This window comes from Phaseolus vulgaris, chromosome 1 (assembly GCF_000499845.2).
Source record: "Phaseolus vulgaris cultivar G19833 chromosome 1, P. vulgaris v2.0, whole genome shotgun sequence".
NCBI lineage: Eukaryota > Viridiplantae > Streptophyta > Magnoliopsida > Fabales > Fabaceae > Phaseolus > Phaseolus vulgaris.
The window spans coordinates 46,784,081-46,804,668 of record NC_023759.2 but is presented as its reverse complement, the minus strand read 5'-3'; the positions used below and the strand labels follow the sequence as shown (position 1 = coordinate 46,804,668).

The following is a 20,588-nucleotide window of genomic DNA, read 5'->3' as shown; positions in this document are numbered from 1 at the left end:
AATAGATACTTTCATTTGCCTACATTCTTTTCATCTATAAACAATTATCAAATTGTATATTTTTTTTTATCAAACTAAAAGTTAAACCTGAATTTATATTCTGTGAAATTTACTTAAATTTGAGTCCAAAAATTACTCTAACTATTTTTTTTAATAATATAACATATAATTATTGTTTGATCTACAAATTCAAAGCAAATAATGATTTTCTTTGCAGATATGGTGATTAAACTTTATTATTTTATCTATTAGACTGGTCCTATCAAGTCCAGCATTAAGAAAACCTCTTCAGAGGACTATATTATAAAAGAAAAATAAAAGTTAACCTTAAATTTTGAATTTTTAAATACGATATCTTATAGGTATAAATTCAGTTTATGTCATAAAATAAAATATTATAATATTTTAAAAAAAATAGTATGGGAATATAGTAAGTGATTATTGACTTTTTAAATACGGAAATTTTCAAATTTAATTTAAATATTTAGAAAAACAGATTTTTATTACTTATGAATAATATTATTCCTACTTATTTCTAATAGGATTATTTCTGTAAGACATATCCTTGTCTTTAAAGATAAAATGTAATAATAATAAAAATATTTTGTTACTAAAGTGTCATCTTTTATTTTATTTATTTAATTTGATAGTTTTTTTTATCTATGTTGGTGTATTTTATAATAAAGAATTAATAAATATTAAGAGATCCACTTTAGAGATATCCATGTAAAAAATCAAGAAAGGGGTCAAAGCTAATATCCTCTTTTAAGAAAACTCCTTTCACCTAAAACTGAGTAAAGGCTACCAAAAACCTGAAACTGAGTAAAGACTCTCAAAAACCTATGCATACTATTTCACTTCTAAATTTTTAACGACGATTTGAGTAACTCCTTAAACATCAATTATTTGTTGGTAGTTATGTAATTCCGTTATTTCTAGCAATTTTCTAAACCTTCATTACACAAATGATCTAGATAGTGAGAGATGGAAAAAATAAAATCAATTTTGGAAAACCATTTAGAACACCAACATAAAGAATATAAATTGGAAGATGAAGAAATCATTACTAGACAAATATTTATTTAAAAAAATATCCACAAATTTGTTGGTGGAAAATTTTTCACGATAATAAGTATATTGAAATTCTTGAATATAAAGTTATTCAAAAATATTATTTTACTTCTATATTAATTTAGACATTTTCTTTTACAAATAAATTTTTAAAGACAATGATCATCTATGTTAAAAAAATTGATTTTGTTCATGTTGTTATTAGCTATATTTTATAACAATATTAAGGATTTAAGTACTTAAGGTTAACTACTAGTGTGGGTCTCTTAATATTAAAAATCCTATATACATTGATTGAATTTATTCATGATTATGGCAGGTTATGGAAATAGTTAGCAGACAAAGTTGGGCATCAATAAGGTTGTAATAAAAGGAGCGGTGTTAGGGTATCGATAAAGGTTAAACCTATTTATTGTACCTATACAGATAAAAATGATCAGATTTTTGTACCACCCTTCAAATTTTATCAGCTGAGCCTGAAATAAGCTTTAGGGTGCAATGATAGAGTAATGAATGAGAAACTGTATTTTATATAAAATGTTTGAAAGAAATGAAAAAAAAGGGCTCAAAGTTATACATGTCATTCCTTAAAATTTATGGTCACACACAAAAATACATAAAATTTCTAAAAATGTAGGATATATATATATATATATATATATATATATATTATATAATTATAAATTATATAAATTAATAATAAAAATTTATGTGCACAAGTATGTTTCAGATTATTTTTTTAGCAGATGTTTTTCTGACTGATTCGCAAAGATTTATTTTTTATTTTTATAATCATAATCACAATTTATATAATAAAATTTAAATTTTAAATAATTAATGTATTTTTTCTTTTTAAAATTGTGTTGGAATCGTACTACAATTGTCATAAATCTAACAAATACTTTTTGAATTGAACACTTTACGGATACATGTCCTACAAATGTCATACTCATATCCAACATCGACACGCCATTTAAGAAGAGTGTCCGAATTTCATAGGCTTACTTTAACCTAGTCCTCTGTTACTCTGTTAATTATAGACACTTGACATTTGGGAAGAAAAATATTCGAAATTATGAATTATTTGTTACAAAAATTACTGTGGATATAAATTTACAGATAATGTTATTTTAATAAATAGTAAAAAAATAGATCTCATAGTCAATACAACAGTTAAAGGTGGATGTTTTAAGAAGTCAAATTTTATGCATTAAATAAATTATTATAAAAACAAGAACAAAACAAAAATATAAATGAAATAGGATTTGCAAAAATAAAGAAAAGATAAATTAAAATGATTTTTTTATTAAGAATAAAAACAAACTAATAGTTTTAATGCAATATTTAAAATATGTGGCATCTTCTTCCCATTCAATATAAACCTAGTAATGAAAATGACAATGACGTGACAGTAATTATATGTGACATGCTGATATTCGATAGCTATTATACTACTTTGATTTTTTGATTTTTTTTTATAAATAAAAAATTGTATTTGTATTTGACTTTGCAGGGAGTAAATGCTGTGATCTTCAATTACCTAGTTTTGGAAGTTATCACTTGGTTAACATGTTTTATTATATTTAAATTAAATGTTAAATTTTCTAAATTAATTTTATAAAATTAACTTGTTTTCATTGATGTCAATTATTTTTCCATGAAATGTCTCGTTTACTTGCTGTTGTTGATTGAGACTATTAAATCAAAGGTGGCCAAATGGGGACTTACTTGCATAAATTGTTACTGTAATAGAATGTGACTTGGATAGATCATAGTTGAGAGTGCTATTAATGGGGCTATTGTAAAAAACACATGCTTCTAGTTATGTTAATTGTAGCATCATCTGTTGCATTAAATTTTGCTTAATTTGTTGTATAATGATCCTTTTCTATGCCTCTTCTCCGAGTAGTAAAAAAATTATGTTTCAAAGGAAATGAGAAATAAAAGGTTTTTATCCATTAAACTGTTTACTTCAATCATAGAAAAGTGTGTATAATTAACAAGAAGGGATTGTATTAAAGTTGACAAAGGAATGGAATTTATACAGTTTTTTTTTTTCTTTCATTTATTTCAAATATTTTATATATTTTAACTAATGAAAATCAGCACCAACATCTTCCTCCATAATACCGTTTAAACAGGCTACAATATTCATAATTTAAGTATAATACCTATTTATGCTATTTTAAGTAATAGTTTTATAATTTATCTTTTAAGTGCTAATGTTAATAAAATAAATAAATAATTAACAAGTTATTTATTAAAAAATTATATATTTTTAAGTTTTTTATTAAAAATTCTTGTAACTTTTTGCAAAAATATTAGTATAAAATACATACCTACAAATTCAATTTCGCGGGAAAAAATAGTTGGGAAGTTTTTTTTTTCAAGAAATTACTTGTGGATTTAAATTAGTAGGAAAATTACTTGAGAAATTTAAATTCACAGTAAAATGTACTTACTATTTTTAAATGATTTTTTTTCAAGAAAATTTGTGATGAATTTTTCTCGCATGAAAATTTGATGTGAATATTTTTCATGATATTTTCTAAGAAAATTTGTGATGAATTTTCCCCGCATGGATTTTTTTTGAAATGCTATGGTAACTAATTATCTACGGATGAATACCAATTAAAATTCTTAGAAAAAATAGAAAAAAATATTTTCTTGTATATTTTTGTATGGAAAAAAAATCTGACAAAATATAAGAAATTCTCTCTCTCTCTCTCTCTCTCTATATATATATATATATATTATTTAAAATATTTTCATAAGAAAATAACTTAATTATCATACAAAACATGCATATACATTCATCCCAACACAACCACTTCTTAATTCTAGTAATGACACTAACTACTTCTAAGCTTATTCCCTACCAAATGATATACTCGTGTATTAATGATAATCACAATAAATTTTCAAATTAATTACACAAACAAATTTTATAAGTGTATATATCATTAAAAAATATTCTCTTTAATTAAATTCTAATAACTCATCCATACATTAAATAGTTAAGTTACACATGAAATCTCAAGTCAAAAGATGTTATTTGAGTAATGCATTATTTCTTTAGACAAGAATCAATTTGAAAGAAGAAGTTGATTTTTTGTCATGTTTTCCCATGAGCAAAAAATGTATCATTTGAGAGAAAACACAACACAAATCAACTAAAAAAACAAAAATTATAGACAACTTGATTACGTGAACCTCCATTTTTTTTGTTGTACTTGGAAACATAAATTTTTTTTATCAGAAATAAATTTGGAAGTATAGGAATAGTTTTTAATCAAGAAAAAATGGATGTAATTGAAATCTTTTCACTAACTCAAGTACAAAGTCGTGTGTATGATTAAAAAAAAAGTTCCAAAGAACATGTTTATCATTTTCAGATTGAGTCTAATAACCGAGTATATGTATTATATGACAGTAAAATGATGGTTTCTTCAAACATTGGAGGGGCATTATCTCTGTGTTTTGTATCTGTTATTTCATTTTGATTTTTTGTGGATGCTGTTCAAAGGCTTGCAGGTTGGAGATTACCATAGGGAAAGGTAGCCTCGGTTATTTGTAGTTGATCGGAAGAAAATGCAATCTGGACTTCTAATATGGGTAAAGTTGAAACAAAGTTGTAGCAGTTTGCAACATGAAGTTGGTGGGTTGTACATTTATTTGGCTAGTGTCTTTAGTTGTTTTCTTGGCACACAAATTGCAGAAGCAAGTTGCAGATGTCTTCAAGCACAAGGAAAGAGTGAGAGTTAATGCCTAATTTGGTTGTTGTCTAATGCAACATGTTGTTTTGTGGGCTGAATTATATATGTTTTCTATTTTCGCTGTTTTAGCAACTGATTGTGTTTTTTTGATGCATTTTTTCAATGCTATTGTTGTGCTTATTCATTGAGGGCAACCAAAAAAATCAGATCTATCGGTATCTATGTTTTGTAGGGTGGTAGAGAGTGTGATAAGTTCCTCTATCTTGTATAAAGGTTGAAACACAACTTTCACTAAAAAAAAATCATAAAAAAATAATAATTTTTAAATATCAAAATAATTAGTTGTAATAGTAACTAGATTATAGAGACCATTTTAGAAACTAAAAAAAATGATTTTTAAATTAATTTATATTATTGTTAAATAGTTTCTAAATTGGTATCTAATTAGCAACCAAGATTTTAACTACCAATTTAGAAACTATTTAACAATAATAGAAACTAATTTAGAAACCAAAAATTTATTTTGCCCCTTGATATCTAATTTAGTCATTATAACAACTAATTATTTTTTGTTTCTAAAATTGCTTTCTATTTCATGATTTTCTTTGTAGTCTTAAGTGCTTATTACAAAGCTTAAAATGTCATTTAATGAAATAAAACATTATTATAAAAAAAATATCAACCAAAACATCAAATATAATATGTCAACATTCTCATAAAAAAAATTAACTATATTTATATTAATTTCGAAGGCAAAATTGCAATAATAATTTAAATTTTCTAAACCACCAATTTAATTAATTGTATTTTTGGAAATTTCAGGTAAAAACTAAACTAATTGAAACAATAACTTTAAAATGAAATTTAATTAGATAGCATTTACCATATAAGATTTTGAATTTGAAATTTATGAAATTTGAAGTTAGAATATTATAGAGACGGGACGAGAGAACATAGAGATAAATTATTTTGTTACATGTAAGAAAATGATAAAGAGAAAAATAAAATCATCAGTAACAAAAAATTAATAAATATGAAACAGTTTATCTCAATCCTTAGGCGATGTTTGTTTCAAGGCGATGGAAATAATGTATATACTGTTTGTGAAGAAAGTGTAAAAACCAATACAGAAATAGTCAAAAAAAAATAAATTTCAAAACAAAACTTTCTTCCTAAATTGCGAAGAAAGTTACAATTTGCTAAATAAATAAATATTTATTTAATTAATTAATTACAATTTACTTTTTTATCCTTTTCATTTTACACTTAAATTATTATTATTTTTATTTAAAATAAATTTATAATTTAAATATTAAAATATAATAAAATAATAAAAAATAATTATTTTAAAATAACATAATTAATCATATTATATATAATAAATTATAAATATAAATAATAAAAAAATATTTTTAATAATATAGAAATAAATTTATATAATAATTATATTAATTACAAAAAATAAAGATAAAAATAATAATATATTTAATGTAAAAATAAGTTTTTATCAAATATTTATAATTATAAATATTTAAATAATAATTTAATTAAAATAATTATAATTTGTAAATAAATAAATAAAATTAATTTTTTAACAATTTTTAGATATAAGGGTAAATTTGTAAACATACATTCTTATCAATTAAAAAAAATATAATTTCAATCATACCTATCACATCACTCACAAACTTTCATAAATTTTTCCTACACTTTTCACTCTATTTATCTTAATTCAAACACTTTAACTTTTTTTACACTTTCTCTTCAAATCATCTCAAATCCACTTCCTCATTTCCACTCTCTCATCCAAACAAAGCATTAGGTTTTGTTTGGATTAGGGAGGGCATGTGTGAGGATTTGAGGGAGTGAATGTGTGAGGATGTGTGAGGAAAGTGTGAAGAAAGTGAGGTTGTTTGGATTGGGGTATGTTAGGGTGAATATGTGAAGAAAATTTATGGGAGTTTGTGAGTGATGTGATGGTTGTAAAGGAATTTTTTTTTTTTAAAGGTGTAAAATGTTACTTTATAGATTTACCCTAGCCTATTAAAAAATTTAATAATAAAATGAGTTGTTTTTTTGTGTTTGAAAATGAACAACTTTCACATATTTTGTAGATTTAAAAATTATAAAAAAAATATATGTTAAATGTAAATATGCATAATATAAAAATTATAATTAAAAAAAATGTATTCAACAAATTAAATAAAAACAGAACTTTAAGTAATTTATTTAAAATATTAAATGTGCTATAAAATTGAAAAATAAATCAAATCTTATATAAATAAAAAAAATATTATTTTTTAATATTAAAAATCTTGTAGTAATGAAAAATAAAAAATACTAAAAAAAATATAACGTAATTAACAATAGAAAAAAAATCATAATAAATAAATTATAACTCATAAACATAATAACTATACATAGAAATATATTAATATAAACACAACAATAAATTAAATAAAAACATAGCTTCAAATAATTTCTTTAAATATTAAACATATACCATAAAATTAGAAAATAAATCACATTTTATATAAATAGAAAATTACTATTTTTTAATATTAAAAAACCTCACAATAAAGCAATCTAAAAAATACTACGACAACAAAAATACAACTTAATTAACCATAGAAAAGGATTTCATAAAAAAATATAATAAAAAATAAGGATAAAATAAAATGAAAAATGTTTAGTATTGGTGATGCCCATGATCCAACCCAAGTAATGTTTTCAATATTAATTAGAAATAGTATATTCTTTTCTTTAAACAAAACTAAATCCAACCACATTTAATAAAATATCTTATTAGAACTTAAAATATAGGTATAACCTGATTTACTCTAATAACTAATATATAAATGGAAGATTTTATTTAACTATTTTTTTTACACTGGTTTATCATTATTTACATAATTTATATTTTAGAAAATAATAAACAAACTTAAAACTTTCTTAAAATTTATGATAATTTGTTTCTTCATTTTAAATATTACACACACACACATATATATATATATATATATATATATATATATATATTAAACATTGTACAATATTTTTTTTAAAATACTAATACATTCAAATGAAGCATGGTAACACATTTAAATGAGGATAAATTTAGAAATAAGGGATGTTGGCATGCCTTTCCCTCTACACCTCTTCATTTTGAGAGGAGAGGATATTTACTATTCACAGGTATATCCTTTCCCTCTTTTCCCACACAACCACAAATCCAAATAACTGATATCCCATCACTTCTTTGCTTGTGAATAGTACATCCATAGAAGCAAACAAGGGGTTAGGATCTGGTTGTTTCATAAGAAAGAAAGACAGGATGTACTTGATAAGGTAAAGCACAAAAACCAAGCAAAAATATTGAGAATAACACGTAATTCGAGAACACTTTTTTGTTTCAATTTTTCTTTCCAGATTTGCGAAGGAAGGTGAAGAAAAATACATATATATATATATATAATAAATATTTATAATTTATTCTATTATTCTTTTATTTTAAACTTAAATTACTATTTATTTTTATTTAAAATAAAATTACATAATTAAATATAATATAATAATATTTAAAATAAAAATATTAAATGTTAAATAAATTTATATCAGAAAAATATATAATAATTAATAATTACTATAAATTATAATTATTAATAATAATAAGAAATAATTTTTTAATAAAAAATAAAATTATGTAATAATTAGATTCATTATAAAAAAATAAAGATAAAAATAAAAATATTTAATATGAAAAAATAAAGATAAAAATAATAATTTTATTTATAAAAAATTATCAAATATTTATAATTATAAATATTTAAATATTTTTTTTTATCAAATAGTTCTAATATATTACCCAAAATAATATTTCAATCACTAAAATAATATTTTAATTAAAAATAATTATAATTTATAGGTAAAGAAATTAAATTATTTTTTTAACAGTTTTTAAATATAAGGTTAATTTTGTAAACTTATATTTTTATCAATTTAAAAAATACAATTTTAATTATACCTATCACATCATTCATGAACTTTCCCTACACTTTCTCTACACTTTTTCCTATATTTATCTTAATTCAAACGCATCGCTTTCTTCACAACTTCCCTTCAAATCCTCTCTCTCAAATTCACTCTCTAATTCAAACAAAACATTATAGACCACTAATTAAAAAGTTTAATCAAACCCTAGATACTAGTAGGTGAAGAACACTTTTAAACATAATCAAATTGTCCATCTATTACATAAAACCTATTTTTTTACATATTTAAGATTCCTATCTTCTTCCATCTATCAATAAAATTATTATCATAGATATTTCAAATAGTGCCTTTATATATATATATATATATATATATATATATTATTTAAAATATTAAAGTTTTAAATTCAAAATCCATATTTCTTTTTAAAGATGGAGACCATTAAATTATCTTTAAATTGATATTTTTCATTATTTTACCGCAAAGTCACCGTGTAATAAATTAATCTTATTCGTGGTATGGTAAGTATTTCTCAAAAATATGTTTCTGAAAATGATAAGAATAAAAAATGAATTTATCTCCTCACAACATATGTGTAACTATCAAGTTAATCTATAGTTTTTTTTTAAAAAATTAATAAATATAACTATAAATAAACAAAAATATTTTTTTTACAACCTCCACCACCCTTTACCCAAGATTTTTTTATTATAAATATTAATATTTTGTTTTAGTATAAGCTGGAACAAATGTGAAAATATCATCAACCATAAATAAATAAATGAGCAAAAGTTATTGTTTGAAAAAATGATAAATCGTATACTGAGAACCGGGAAAACGAACAGAGAATATTTAACCAATGATAATAATAAAAGAAGGTTATTTTGATCAATTAACTTTGGAAATCATGCACACCATACAATTTACAAAGCCTTGAAAGATAAACAAGAATTGCTCTAAAAATAAAAGTCGACAATGGCGACCTTACACCAATGCACAACACTGCGCCGCTGGCCCTCCTTTTCCGTTTCTATCTTGCTCATATATAAACTTCCTCCTCACAACGTTTTTCCTCAGTGCTTTCACCGTTCAAATCTCCCCTCAGGGGTGAGAATATCATCTACAACTCCTTCCTCAATCTCCTCCGTCCTCCTCCTTACATCAATTTATGGAAAAACAAGGTCATCATGATCATGAATGTTCCATCATCAACATCCCCGACATAAAAATGTACCCTCTTGAGACTGACCAACCAAAACCCCTCAAGGTCAAGAAGATGAGCGGTGGCATGCGCTTTCTCAGGGTGGCGCTCCTCGTCATGCGAGGACGTTCCCGAAAGCCAAAGGCGATTCACCAGGTTGGTCAAATCGACGATGGGTCCAAGTGCAGGTGGAGAAAGATTGTGGGCTCCATGAGGCCATTGCACCTTCAAAGCAACCAAACCCCACGCTCCGTTTCTGACTCCGCCGCCGTTTTTTATTCGCCCAAGTCGCCGGCGAAGGACTGCGGTGGCAACGTTTCTGATTTTGTGGCGGAGGAAGAGCCTTACTCACCTTCCCCACCCAGTAGCCGTTACGCTTCGGCTGTGGGGTTGAACGAGCTGGTTCAAAGTGATGAGGAGAATGAGAAGCAAGAGGTGATCATGGAGGAGGACGAGGAGCAAGTTGATGGAGACGGGGATGAGATGATCGATTCCAAGGCTGAGGATTTCATTACTCAGTTCTACCAAGAAATGAGGCTGCAGCGTATGGATACCGTGGATCGTCTTTACGTGGAGCGAAATCAAAGGTCACTGGGTTGGTGATTATGGCATTCGAATAAATCTAAATATAGGATCAATATTAAGATGGCATGGTTAATGGTAGAGAGGATGAAGAAATTTATGATATCATAGGAAAGTGAATGAAGGGAAGTTTGCTTGTTTCTTTCTTTCGTGTGTGATTAAGTGAAATTAACTTTTATGGAAAACAATGTAGATTGATATAAAAAAAATTATGAGACCACTTAATCATCATCAAATTCTCATCTTCTTTCATCTTACAATGTTTTCTAAATGTCATTTAAATAAACTTTTAATTTATTTAGGTTAGCGAGTTGCAACTTAAGTAAGAAAAAAATATTTTTTTTATTATAATTTTATTTTTATTAATAATGTTATTAAATATTTTTATTATATAAAATTATTTATTATTTAATATTTAATATTATTTTAATTTTAACATTATTTATTATTATATTATAATATAATCTATTATATAATATAACCAAACTTTTCCTTATTTCTTCATGTCTAACTTCACTTTAATTAACAAGCTCTCTTGTCAACAAACTATCACTCCACCACTTAGACAAGCACCACATTACTTATGAAGGTTAAATCTACACCTTGAATGGTAAAAGTCATGCATAGAAAAAGTAAGGTTATTTTGGTTTTTCCATCATGGAAGCATATGTGGCTTTCTCCTTCTTTCATCACGTGTCAGCGAAGATGTCAAAACTTCAAATTTGTGCTCTTTCACACCTTTACTCCCATGTAGAAAAGAAAACAAAAATAAACCTACAAAATAAGAGAAACTGAAACATGTATTTTTTACATATATATATTTTATTTAAAATACCAAAATTGAAAAATAAAAAATATATAAACTATGTATATATAAGAAACTAACAATATTTTTATAGTTGATGGGAAAAAAATTAGATTCTGGGAAGATATGTGGGTGGATAATGAAAATTTAATGCATAATTTCTTAGGTTATTCTTGATTTCTTCAGATATTGAACGTAACTTGTGACAAGTTGGAGAATGAAATAACAATAGATGAGTGTGGAAGCTCGGGTGGAGAATGAGACTCTTCGTGTGGGAAGCAAGACAAGTTGAACAATTGATGTAGTGTTTGGAGAACAAGAGGTTAATGGCGAAGGGAGAAGGAACAGATGACAAAAGGACTTTGAGGAATGTAGATACAACGAAGTTCACTGTGAAATCAAGATATAATTCCCTAAAGTTAGAAGAACAAGTTGAAGAGGGAGCACTATTTGTAAGATTTTGGAAGCTAAAGACTTTGCCTTCTACGAATGTTACAACCTGGAGGGTGTTACATAACAGAATAGCCACTAAGGATAAGCTCTTGAGATGTGGCAACCTTTGTATCATGTTCGGTGAGGAAGAAGAGACGATAAATAATCTTTTCTTCAAGTGTAAGGTAACTTGGAGAATATGGGGTTTGTGTTTTGCGTGACTGGGAGTATTATCGGTCAACCATTATGATGCAAAGATGCATTTCGTGATGTTTGAGAAACAAGTATGAAGGGAGTGATTAATAGAATGTGGAGGGATGTCTAGGTAGCAATTATAGGAGAAATATGAAAACATAGAATCATGTGTGTTTTTAAGAATGGGAGAGTAAATCATATAGAGCTTTTCACTGTGGCACAAAGAAAATTTTGGCCATGGATTACAGTTAAGGAAAGGTTGACAAACTTTACATATTCGAACTAGTGCATGAAACCCATGATTTGTATGAAATATCTGAAAAAATGAGTTATGTGAATCTTATGTGACTATTTTCCACAACTAGAAGGTTTGTTGTGATTTTCTCTGCAGATTAATGGTTGCAAGTCATCAGATGGCCTTGAAGAGTACATTGTTACTCGGTTGGTATAGAATGAAACAAAATGTTGAAAAAAAAGCCTTGAATAGTGAAGAAAGGAATGGTCGTAGATTGGGTAATAGAGCGAGGTGAATCTCTTGTGCAGGTAAGTGAAATATGTCAACATGTGTGATGCTCTTTATCCTATCTATAAAGGGTGCCCTGGGGTTGCGTTGGTAATGTGGTGAGAAAACTTAAGGAAAGCAAATGATTTCTCTTATGTTACTTGCAAAAGGATTAGACTAAGGCCTTTCGATAGTTAAAATGAAGTTTTTCTTTTGAAAAATGATACATTAACAACCTTACTCCAGTATACAACTCTCTTTCTTCACTTATAATTTCATTGTATGAATGACAAAAATACCCTTTTTTATATTATCAAGTAGAGGTTGTATAGTGGAGCATGTTGTCAATATATCATCTCTCTTTTCTTGGAAGGATGTTGTGTATATCTGGTACTTGTCACTAGATTTGACTAGTTGTATTTTAGACTTCTACATGCTTCTTTCCTGTTGTTTTGTTTTTGACTATATAGTCTAATTAACTGGATTCTATATAGATCAGGTGAAGGGCTAATTGGTCTTGCTCTTTTATTGTGTAAGGGTTGAAACATTATTGAAATGTCTCTTTTAATTATATTTATTCATTGTTGATAAAAAAAACATAAAAAAATTGTTAGTGGAGTATGTTTGATTGTATATCCAATTAATTTTAATGGACCTTTGATATTTGTGTAAGGTCTCCATAAAGTAATTGAACTGGATTAGCTCGCCTAAAACATGGATCTAATATGAGATTATTTTTTGGTTGTTTCTTCCTACACCCTAACAAATTTCTTCCAACATCTCATCATTTTCGTAAAAGACTGTTTTACCCCTTTTAAAAATGACTTCCAGATTGTTCTTTCTGAAATATTTACGGAACATATTTCTCATAACACAATTTATTAATTCTGGATTTACCAATCCGAAAATTAAAAAAATATATATTCTAGAAAGGATATTACGAAATTATTTTTTGTCTTTTAATTTTTCTATTCCAAAAATATTCTTTGCTTACAGAATCCCTATTTTGGAAACACTTTTTGTTTACGAAACCCCTATTCCAGAATCACATAAAACTGTGAAAGGGTAATTTCGGTATTTAAAAAAATGTAGGGGTGCAGGAAGAAAAATGTAGGAGTGCAGGAAGAAAAATGTAGGGGTGCAGAAAGAAATTCCAAATAAGGAGATGAATGAAGAACATTGCGCTGAAAGGAAATTATTTGTGTTCCCGTTAAAGCTTCCTAGTAAGAATACTACATTTTTTTGTTATTATCTTTTTTTTTTGCTCTTTATAGTTGTTCGTTTCTTATATTCACTCAGAAATGTATTTAAGTTTGTTTCCAGTCAAATTTTCCGAAACTAAAAATTATGTATTAATATAGATCAAGTTTCTTAAAATGTTTTCAAAATCTTAATTCAACACTTCCTGTAAAAATTGGAATTTTTCTAATTCCTTTGTTTCCTTCTTCCCTTTTAAATATTCAATCAAAATTAAAAAAAAACTAATAATTTTTAAAAAAATATACTAATAGATCGTATTTGAATATCTCTAAATTAATGATCTTATAACTCAAGATTGGAAGACCGTGTACTTATAGATTTTGTTTTGAGATTTCAAGATGTTGAAGACCGTGTACTTATAGATTTTTTTTTAGATTTCTAGATAGTCTCATCGCTTAGTGCTAGCTCTTATTTCAATCGATTTGACTTAAAAGGGCGTCTCTTACCTATAATATTTTGACCTACCGTAAAACTTTGTAAAACATTTTCCAAAGTTTAACAAGCACATGGTTTCAAAACTGTGTAATTCATCTTCTATTCCACTATGATAATTGAGTGGATATTGATATTTCTTTCATCTTTCAATTTTAAATAATACAAATTTCAGTAATATCAGTTGGTGTTAATTATTCATTGTGTCTCTATTATTATTGAAAATAATTAATATTCTAAAATAAAAATAACTTTTACTATGGGAAGAGTTTTGTTCACTGGTTCTCAAATTTCAAAACAATTTTTTCTCCCTAAAGATCGAATAATTATGCACCGATGAGTTTTATTTTGATATATCTTTATATATATAGTCTTATTGTTAAAGATATGAGGATTGTGTTCTGGTAGGTCTTATTTTGGTGTCTCTAATCTTATCAGTCAAAACATGGAGGATTGTGTACTGACATGTTATATTATAATATCTCTAATAAGGATACGTATTCATAGGTCCTACATATTTGATTTTCCCTTTGTCATGTTCATAAAAGAAAATATAAGATTATTGTGAAAAAATAATCATATACAATAAAAAAACCCTCAATAATATCTCATAATCAAATAAATTTATTTACTGTTAAAAATTAATTAATAAAACAAATATGAACAATCGCATAACCTAATCCAAAGTATAACTTCCCCTAGAGAATAATTAAGGTAATAATTGATAAAATCAACAAAATAATTAATGTAATAAAATCAGAAATCAAGGACTTATACTAGAAAATAAAATCTCTGATGAACAATTATAGATAGGATTCCAGAAAATAAGAGAAGACAAAACAAAGTTTAGCAATTTAAGTCTTTACATCACCTAACTATAAAATTTTATATTTTAATGTCATATAACCTTTTTTTACATTCAGAATAATTAAAACCAAAAAACTAATTTCCTTCTCTTACTTTCAGTGGAAATTTTCCAATTTAATTTATATCCTCTCTTAATATAATCTTTTTATAAACTAATTAAAAGTGGATACTAATATAATTTGAAGTGCTGAGCAAAATAAATAAATAAATAAAATAATTTCAAGTGATAATAGTTAAATAATATATGTAAATTCTTTATACTCACAACATACATTATTTATTATTTATTGAATAATGATATATTAACAAATTTTTTTTATCGCATTATAACTTTTTTATTTTAATATTTTTTTATATTATTTAATTATAAATTTATATTTTTATATTTAAATTTAAATTAATCACAAGTTGTAACACTACAAGAAAATCATGAAAAAGAAATAATTTTTATAAATAAAAAATAATTAATTATTATAATGATTAAATTAGAGACTATTTTAATTTTATTTTATTTTATTTTTAAATTAATTTATATTATTGTTAAATGGTGTTTAAAGTTGTGTCTAATTAGTCATCAAAAATTTTACTACCAATTATTTAAATTCTAAATTTAATAAAAAAAACATTACTAATTAAACACTAATTTAAAAATATTTAATAAAACTTAATTTAAAAATCAATTTTTTTTAATATCGGTCTATAATTTAATTATTATAACAACTAATTTTTCTCTAAAAATTAATTTTTATTTAAATATCCTTTTTCTTATTTATTAGAAGAAGCATCTGATAAGTATATTTTAGGTGGAGTGTTTAGTTTATCATGACTTTCTCAAAAGTTTTCTTTTCTTTTTCTTGACATCAGTTTCTTTCTCCTCTTGTTCATTTCAATGAAATAACAAAAATTAGCAGTACATATTGGGCTTCATATGTATCTTTCTCATAAGTAAATGACAGTTCATAAACATAGAACGAATACCTTTTACATCAAATTTGGGATTTGGAAAATATAGCTGGTAATGGCTCTAATTCCAGGTTACACCCATACAAGCAACAACATAATCCTCTATCAATGCATAAGAGATTCCTACTTTGAAGTGGTTTGAGAAGGACAAAGAATCCAGAGGAAGAACCTTTGCATGTGAGGGTGAGAAGTGAGAACTGCAATCTCCACGCTCACATATTGCCACATCAGCACTTGACGTGACAACAAGTTGCTGTATTAGTAGCCATGGGCGATCTGAGAGCACTTTTTCTTGATCCATCGTAGTCCTTCTTTGAGCGTAGCCTTAACCTTCCCTTCCACGCCGTAAACCTTGTATTTCGCTATCCTTTTCTTCCTCTTCGCTTCTGGATCGCTGAATCTCCAAGGCTTTTCACTCACCTGAGTAGAATTTGGCGACCGACTACCACTCCAACCGTGGCTTCTACCGCTCACAACCTCTATCCTCCTGTCACCACCGTAAGTCTGGTGACCCGGCCCATGACCCGACCCGTGACTCTGCATGTCCTGCCGCAGGAGGAGGGCGAAGGGAGCGAGGGGTTTTTATTAGGGTTTGGAAGTTTCGAGAAAGGGTATATTGGGAAGAGGGTATAATGAAGCACAGAAAGGTGTTGTGTGGCGAAGAATGAGCAATGTTCTGATGTTTTGTGCTCGCTCGGAATCTGGGACGTACTGTCCGTGATTAAACAAACTAGAAAGTCTCCTTTTAAAGCTTTTTTCGGTTTATTAAAATTTAGAGAGAGAAAAGATGAGCACTCAGGAGTGGTGCAGTGTGAGATACCTGAGTTGCAGTAAAACCAATGACTTTGTCCATTTTGGTGGTGTTACCATGTGTGATGATTCGTTTTACATACGATACGACGTCAGTTCGGTTCCATCAGATTTGACGTGGTACTCAAATCCCAATGGTATCATTATTTTGAGTAAAAGATGTGATCACTCATCAACACTCAAAGAGACTCTAAGCACATACCAAATTTTTATTATTTGGGTAACTATAGCTTGAGTACCAATAATTCTTAGTCTCACTTAATAATTAGATATATATTTTATTTTCAAATTTTTTTTTTATTAATTAAACATAATATTTTATTATTAAATAGAATTGTAGAATGAAGTTTGAAAAAACAAAGTATCAAAGAATCTTTACTGTTATTATATAATACAAGACATCTGCGCTATGTGCAGGGTTGTACAGTTCGGATGCCTACGTTTTCCATTGTGAGTGTGGAGTTCAATCAAATGTTTGTCTTCTTCTGTTACTTGGGCCTCCCTTTAAACTCCTCGGTATGGCCCATACAAAGATATTGTGCTGTTAGGTCCAAATAAATACCGTGGCCCATACAAAGATATTGTTCTGTTAGGCCCAAATAAATATCCCTAATCGGTTTTTATAACAAAACTGTCTTTTGGTGTAGTAAATAATTATATACAAGTTTGGAAAATAATATTTAGCCAGATCTATGGGAGATAAGAAAAGACAAGAAATATGTAATTAACATAGTTAGTGGAGTGTTATAAGAAGAAGAAAGATATATCTTATGAGAATTATTTGTATTGAATAGGTGTGTGGAAATAATCCATTATACATCAATTCCTTGTTTTTAAAATTAGTTTAATTCACAACTAACTAAATATGCATGCTATCATATTAGTTAATACTGTATTTTCTCATAGTTTTTTTTATATGTGTAAGGGTTGAATCACCCTGATTCCTGTTATTTAATCTTTTTTGCTGATTAAAAAAAAACTGTATTGTCATACACCATTTTGATCTTAGCTCAGATTTAGTAGCAATTTTACCATGATCTCTCATATTGCTATGGATAAATTAGAGATGAATGAATGCTGCAACATCAGTTACATATGCAGTGACATTCTGAACTAAAATAAATTATAACTAGCGCAAGGATTAATTAAATTTTGCTAGTTTTTTTTTTCTCATCTGATTTATGGGATGTAATAAAATGAAAATTAACGAGCTGAGTGGAATTACTGAAACGGTGTCTCTTACTTAGTAAAGCAAGTGCATAATCTTAAAGAGAGAAGGGTAGAAAAAAGATAAGATTTGGAGCAAAGAAGGTGAAGCAGGAGGTAAAAGTAGCACTAATAACATATAATTAACCTGCAATATGATCTGACAGAGCTACAATTTGAGATGGACATCAACTTCCCTGTCTGCAGAAAAATCAAAGACAGTAGATGCAGATTGCAGTACAGCGGGTGAGGCATAAAGCTGAAAAGGAAAACATGAAGTAGTAGAGATAGTAGTAGTGGGGTGAGTGGAAGAAGAAAGGAAAATAGGGCGCGAGGAGAAGTGCTTTGCGGTGGTAGAAGTAGAAGGAGAGGGAAGGCAGATGGGTGGCAGTGTAACTGAAAGTGGCACTGATCGTATTATTGCATGCGAGGTGAGAAAGGTAAGAGGCGGAACTGAAGCAGATGATGGTGGCACGGAGGAGCGTCTGTGGTGGTGGATTTGGAATCGCCTTGCTCTCTGACGCTCTTTCTTGTGAGCGTTTTGGTGGCCCCCTAAGGCCTGGGAGTTTGCGAAAACTCGCTTGCAGTAGTGGCACCTGAATTTTCTGTCCTCTCCAACATCGTATTTTCTTTCTGCAAATTCCTCTAGCTCTGTTAGTGGGAAACCAAACAGTTTGGGTGCCGAACTCTTAGTCTTGTGATTATCAGACATCTTTCTTTTCTCTGTCAATGCATTCAAACTCTTCTTATCTCTGCTGCCCTATATATACACACACACTTTAACTGCACCCCAATTGGGTTCATCATTCACTTCTAAAATACTTTACCATATACCCCCACTAGTACTCACTATCCACCCAGTACATTTTTAATAAAAGCTTTTTAAGTCTTTTTCAAAAACAAAAGTAAAGAGTTTCATAAATTAAAATCAAAGAACTTGGTATTTCATTTCACACATAAATAATACGCGACAACATAATGTAAGATTCTTGACATAACGTTTAACTAAACTTTGTATTATATGTACTTGTTCTTGTTTTGCATGCGCTTTACAGTGCGGTGGTATTTAACTAATTATTATTATTCTAACAGTGAGAATAATATATAAGATATAGAGCACATGTGACAAAAGACTTGAATACCAGTTAATGACTTCTAGTTTGTGATAAGATTCATGTATCAATAAAAAGGGACCCGGAGAGTGATCGTGCAATACAGTACAACAGGACACAGGACATTGAACTTGTGAAAGTTAAAAAAAAGTTACTAGCACGATGTACACACTTATCTTTAATCTCCATGCCATGTAACCACAACTCTTTTGTCATTTTCCCTTCAACACATTATTTTCATCCACTTGTCTGGATTCTGAAGTTGCCGTTGTTAAATCTACTTCAATTCCTTTTGATAAATGCTGCAGAGATGCCAAATATGACAGGCATATATTTGTTGAAATCATAAGGTGTATCTTCTGAGATGTGGTTCAAAATACGTCACCTTACATGTTAATGGAAAAACCTATGTAGTTTTAGTCACTTGCTTTTTTATGTCCAATTTGCTTTAAACATGCATTGAATTGATCTAATTCAAATGTGGACGCAGTGTACTCCCATTACATCATTGAATGGACTAGGCGTGACTCTGTAGTGCCTAAGTATTGCTCCTATCTGCTGCTTGGTAAACCCACGTTTCTCTGAATAGTTGTGGTTAACTGATAAAGCAAATGAATTGGCAATGGTTGAATTGAATTCAATGTATGCTATGAGTCCTGAAGTCTAGAAAAAATGGTTGACGTATGGTGTGACTAGATGTATGCAAACCAAACATCCTTCTCCATGGTATTGTATAGGTTTATGTTGTGTATGTGTAGCTATGAGACAAAGGAGGTTGTGATGTGATGGATCTTTTGGCTTCATTCATAGGGCGTGGAAATGGGAAGCCAGGATAAGGATTTAGCTTAGATAGCTATGGAAGTTTAGGGTTCATCCTATTCATTTTCTTCTCTAAAATAATAACTAAGATTCTTCTAAATAATCACCTATTCATCAAAATTAACTATTTCAATTTCACTACTTAATTACTTTAATTCCAAAAAAAAAAATAGCTTTAATACTTATACCTATCACATTACCTTCAAAACTGATTATAATAACCTGTAATAGATTATAACTGAAAAAAAAATCTCAAATATAAATTTCACAGAAAAAGATAAAATAAAATAAAATAACATTTTACCACTATCACATTTATCACATTTATAAACTGATTTTTTTCCAGTAAAATTCTCAAAATAACATTTTACTTAACTCATACTTAAATTATTATATAAATAAATTTATAGATTAAAAATATATTTTATGGAGACTCTACGAAATATATAATATAATAATCTTATATTATTTATATTTACTTAAATAAATCATATTGTTAAGTTTGGCTTTTTTTTAATATCTTAATACCTTAAAATTATAATTTTAAAAAAACTTTAAAATTACTAACCTAAAGTCATTTAATAAATAAATTTAGACCAAAACAGTTTAATTGGCAATACTT

At 27.4% G+C, this 20,588-nt stretch overlaps 2 protein-coding genes across 2 annotated transcripts; one reads left to right on the top strand and one right to left on the bottom strand.

Annotated features, from left to right (window-relative positions):
* The first annotated feature begins 9,811 nt into the window (after positions 1-9,811).
* Positions 9,812-10,864, top strand: LOC137816237 (uncharacterized). Its single transcript, XM_068619313.1, has one exon. It carries the CDS (start codon positions 9,949-9,951, stop codon positions 10,582-10,584), a length of 636 nt encoding a protein of 211 aa, XP_068475414.1. The 5' UTR covers positions 9,812-9,948; the 3' UTR covers positions 10,585-10,864.
* A 7,281-nt stretch (positions 10,865-18,145) lies between these two features.
* Positions 18,146-18,863, bottom strand: LOC137816236 (zinc finger protein 6-like). The gene has a single exon (XM_068619312.1). The coding sequence runs from the start codon at positions 18,745-18,747 to the stop codon at positions 18,205-18,207; it is 543 nt and encodes a 180-aa protein (XP_068475413.1). The 5' UTR covers positions 18,748-18,863; the 3' UTR covers positions 18,146-18,204.
* Between the last annotated feature and the right edge of the window lie 1,725 nt (positions 18,864-20,588).

Bases quoted from the DNA above. Each gene is read 5' to 3' on its own strand.
- LOC137816237 (XM_068619313.1), top strand. From the start codon at position 9,949: ATGGAAAAACAAGGTCATCATGATCATGAATGTTCCATCATCAACATC.
- LOC137816236 (XM_068619312.1), bottom strand. From the start codon at position 18,747: ATGTCTGATAATCACAAGACTAAGAGTTCGGCACCCAAACTGTTTGGT.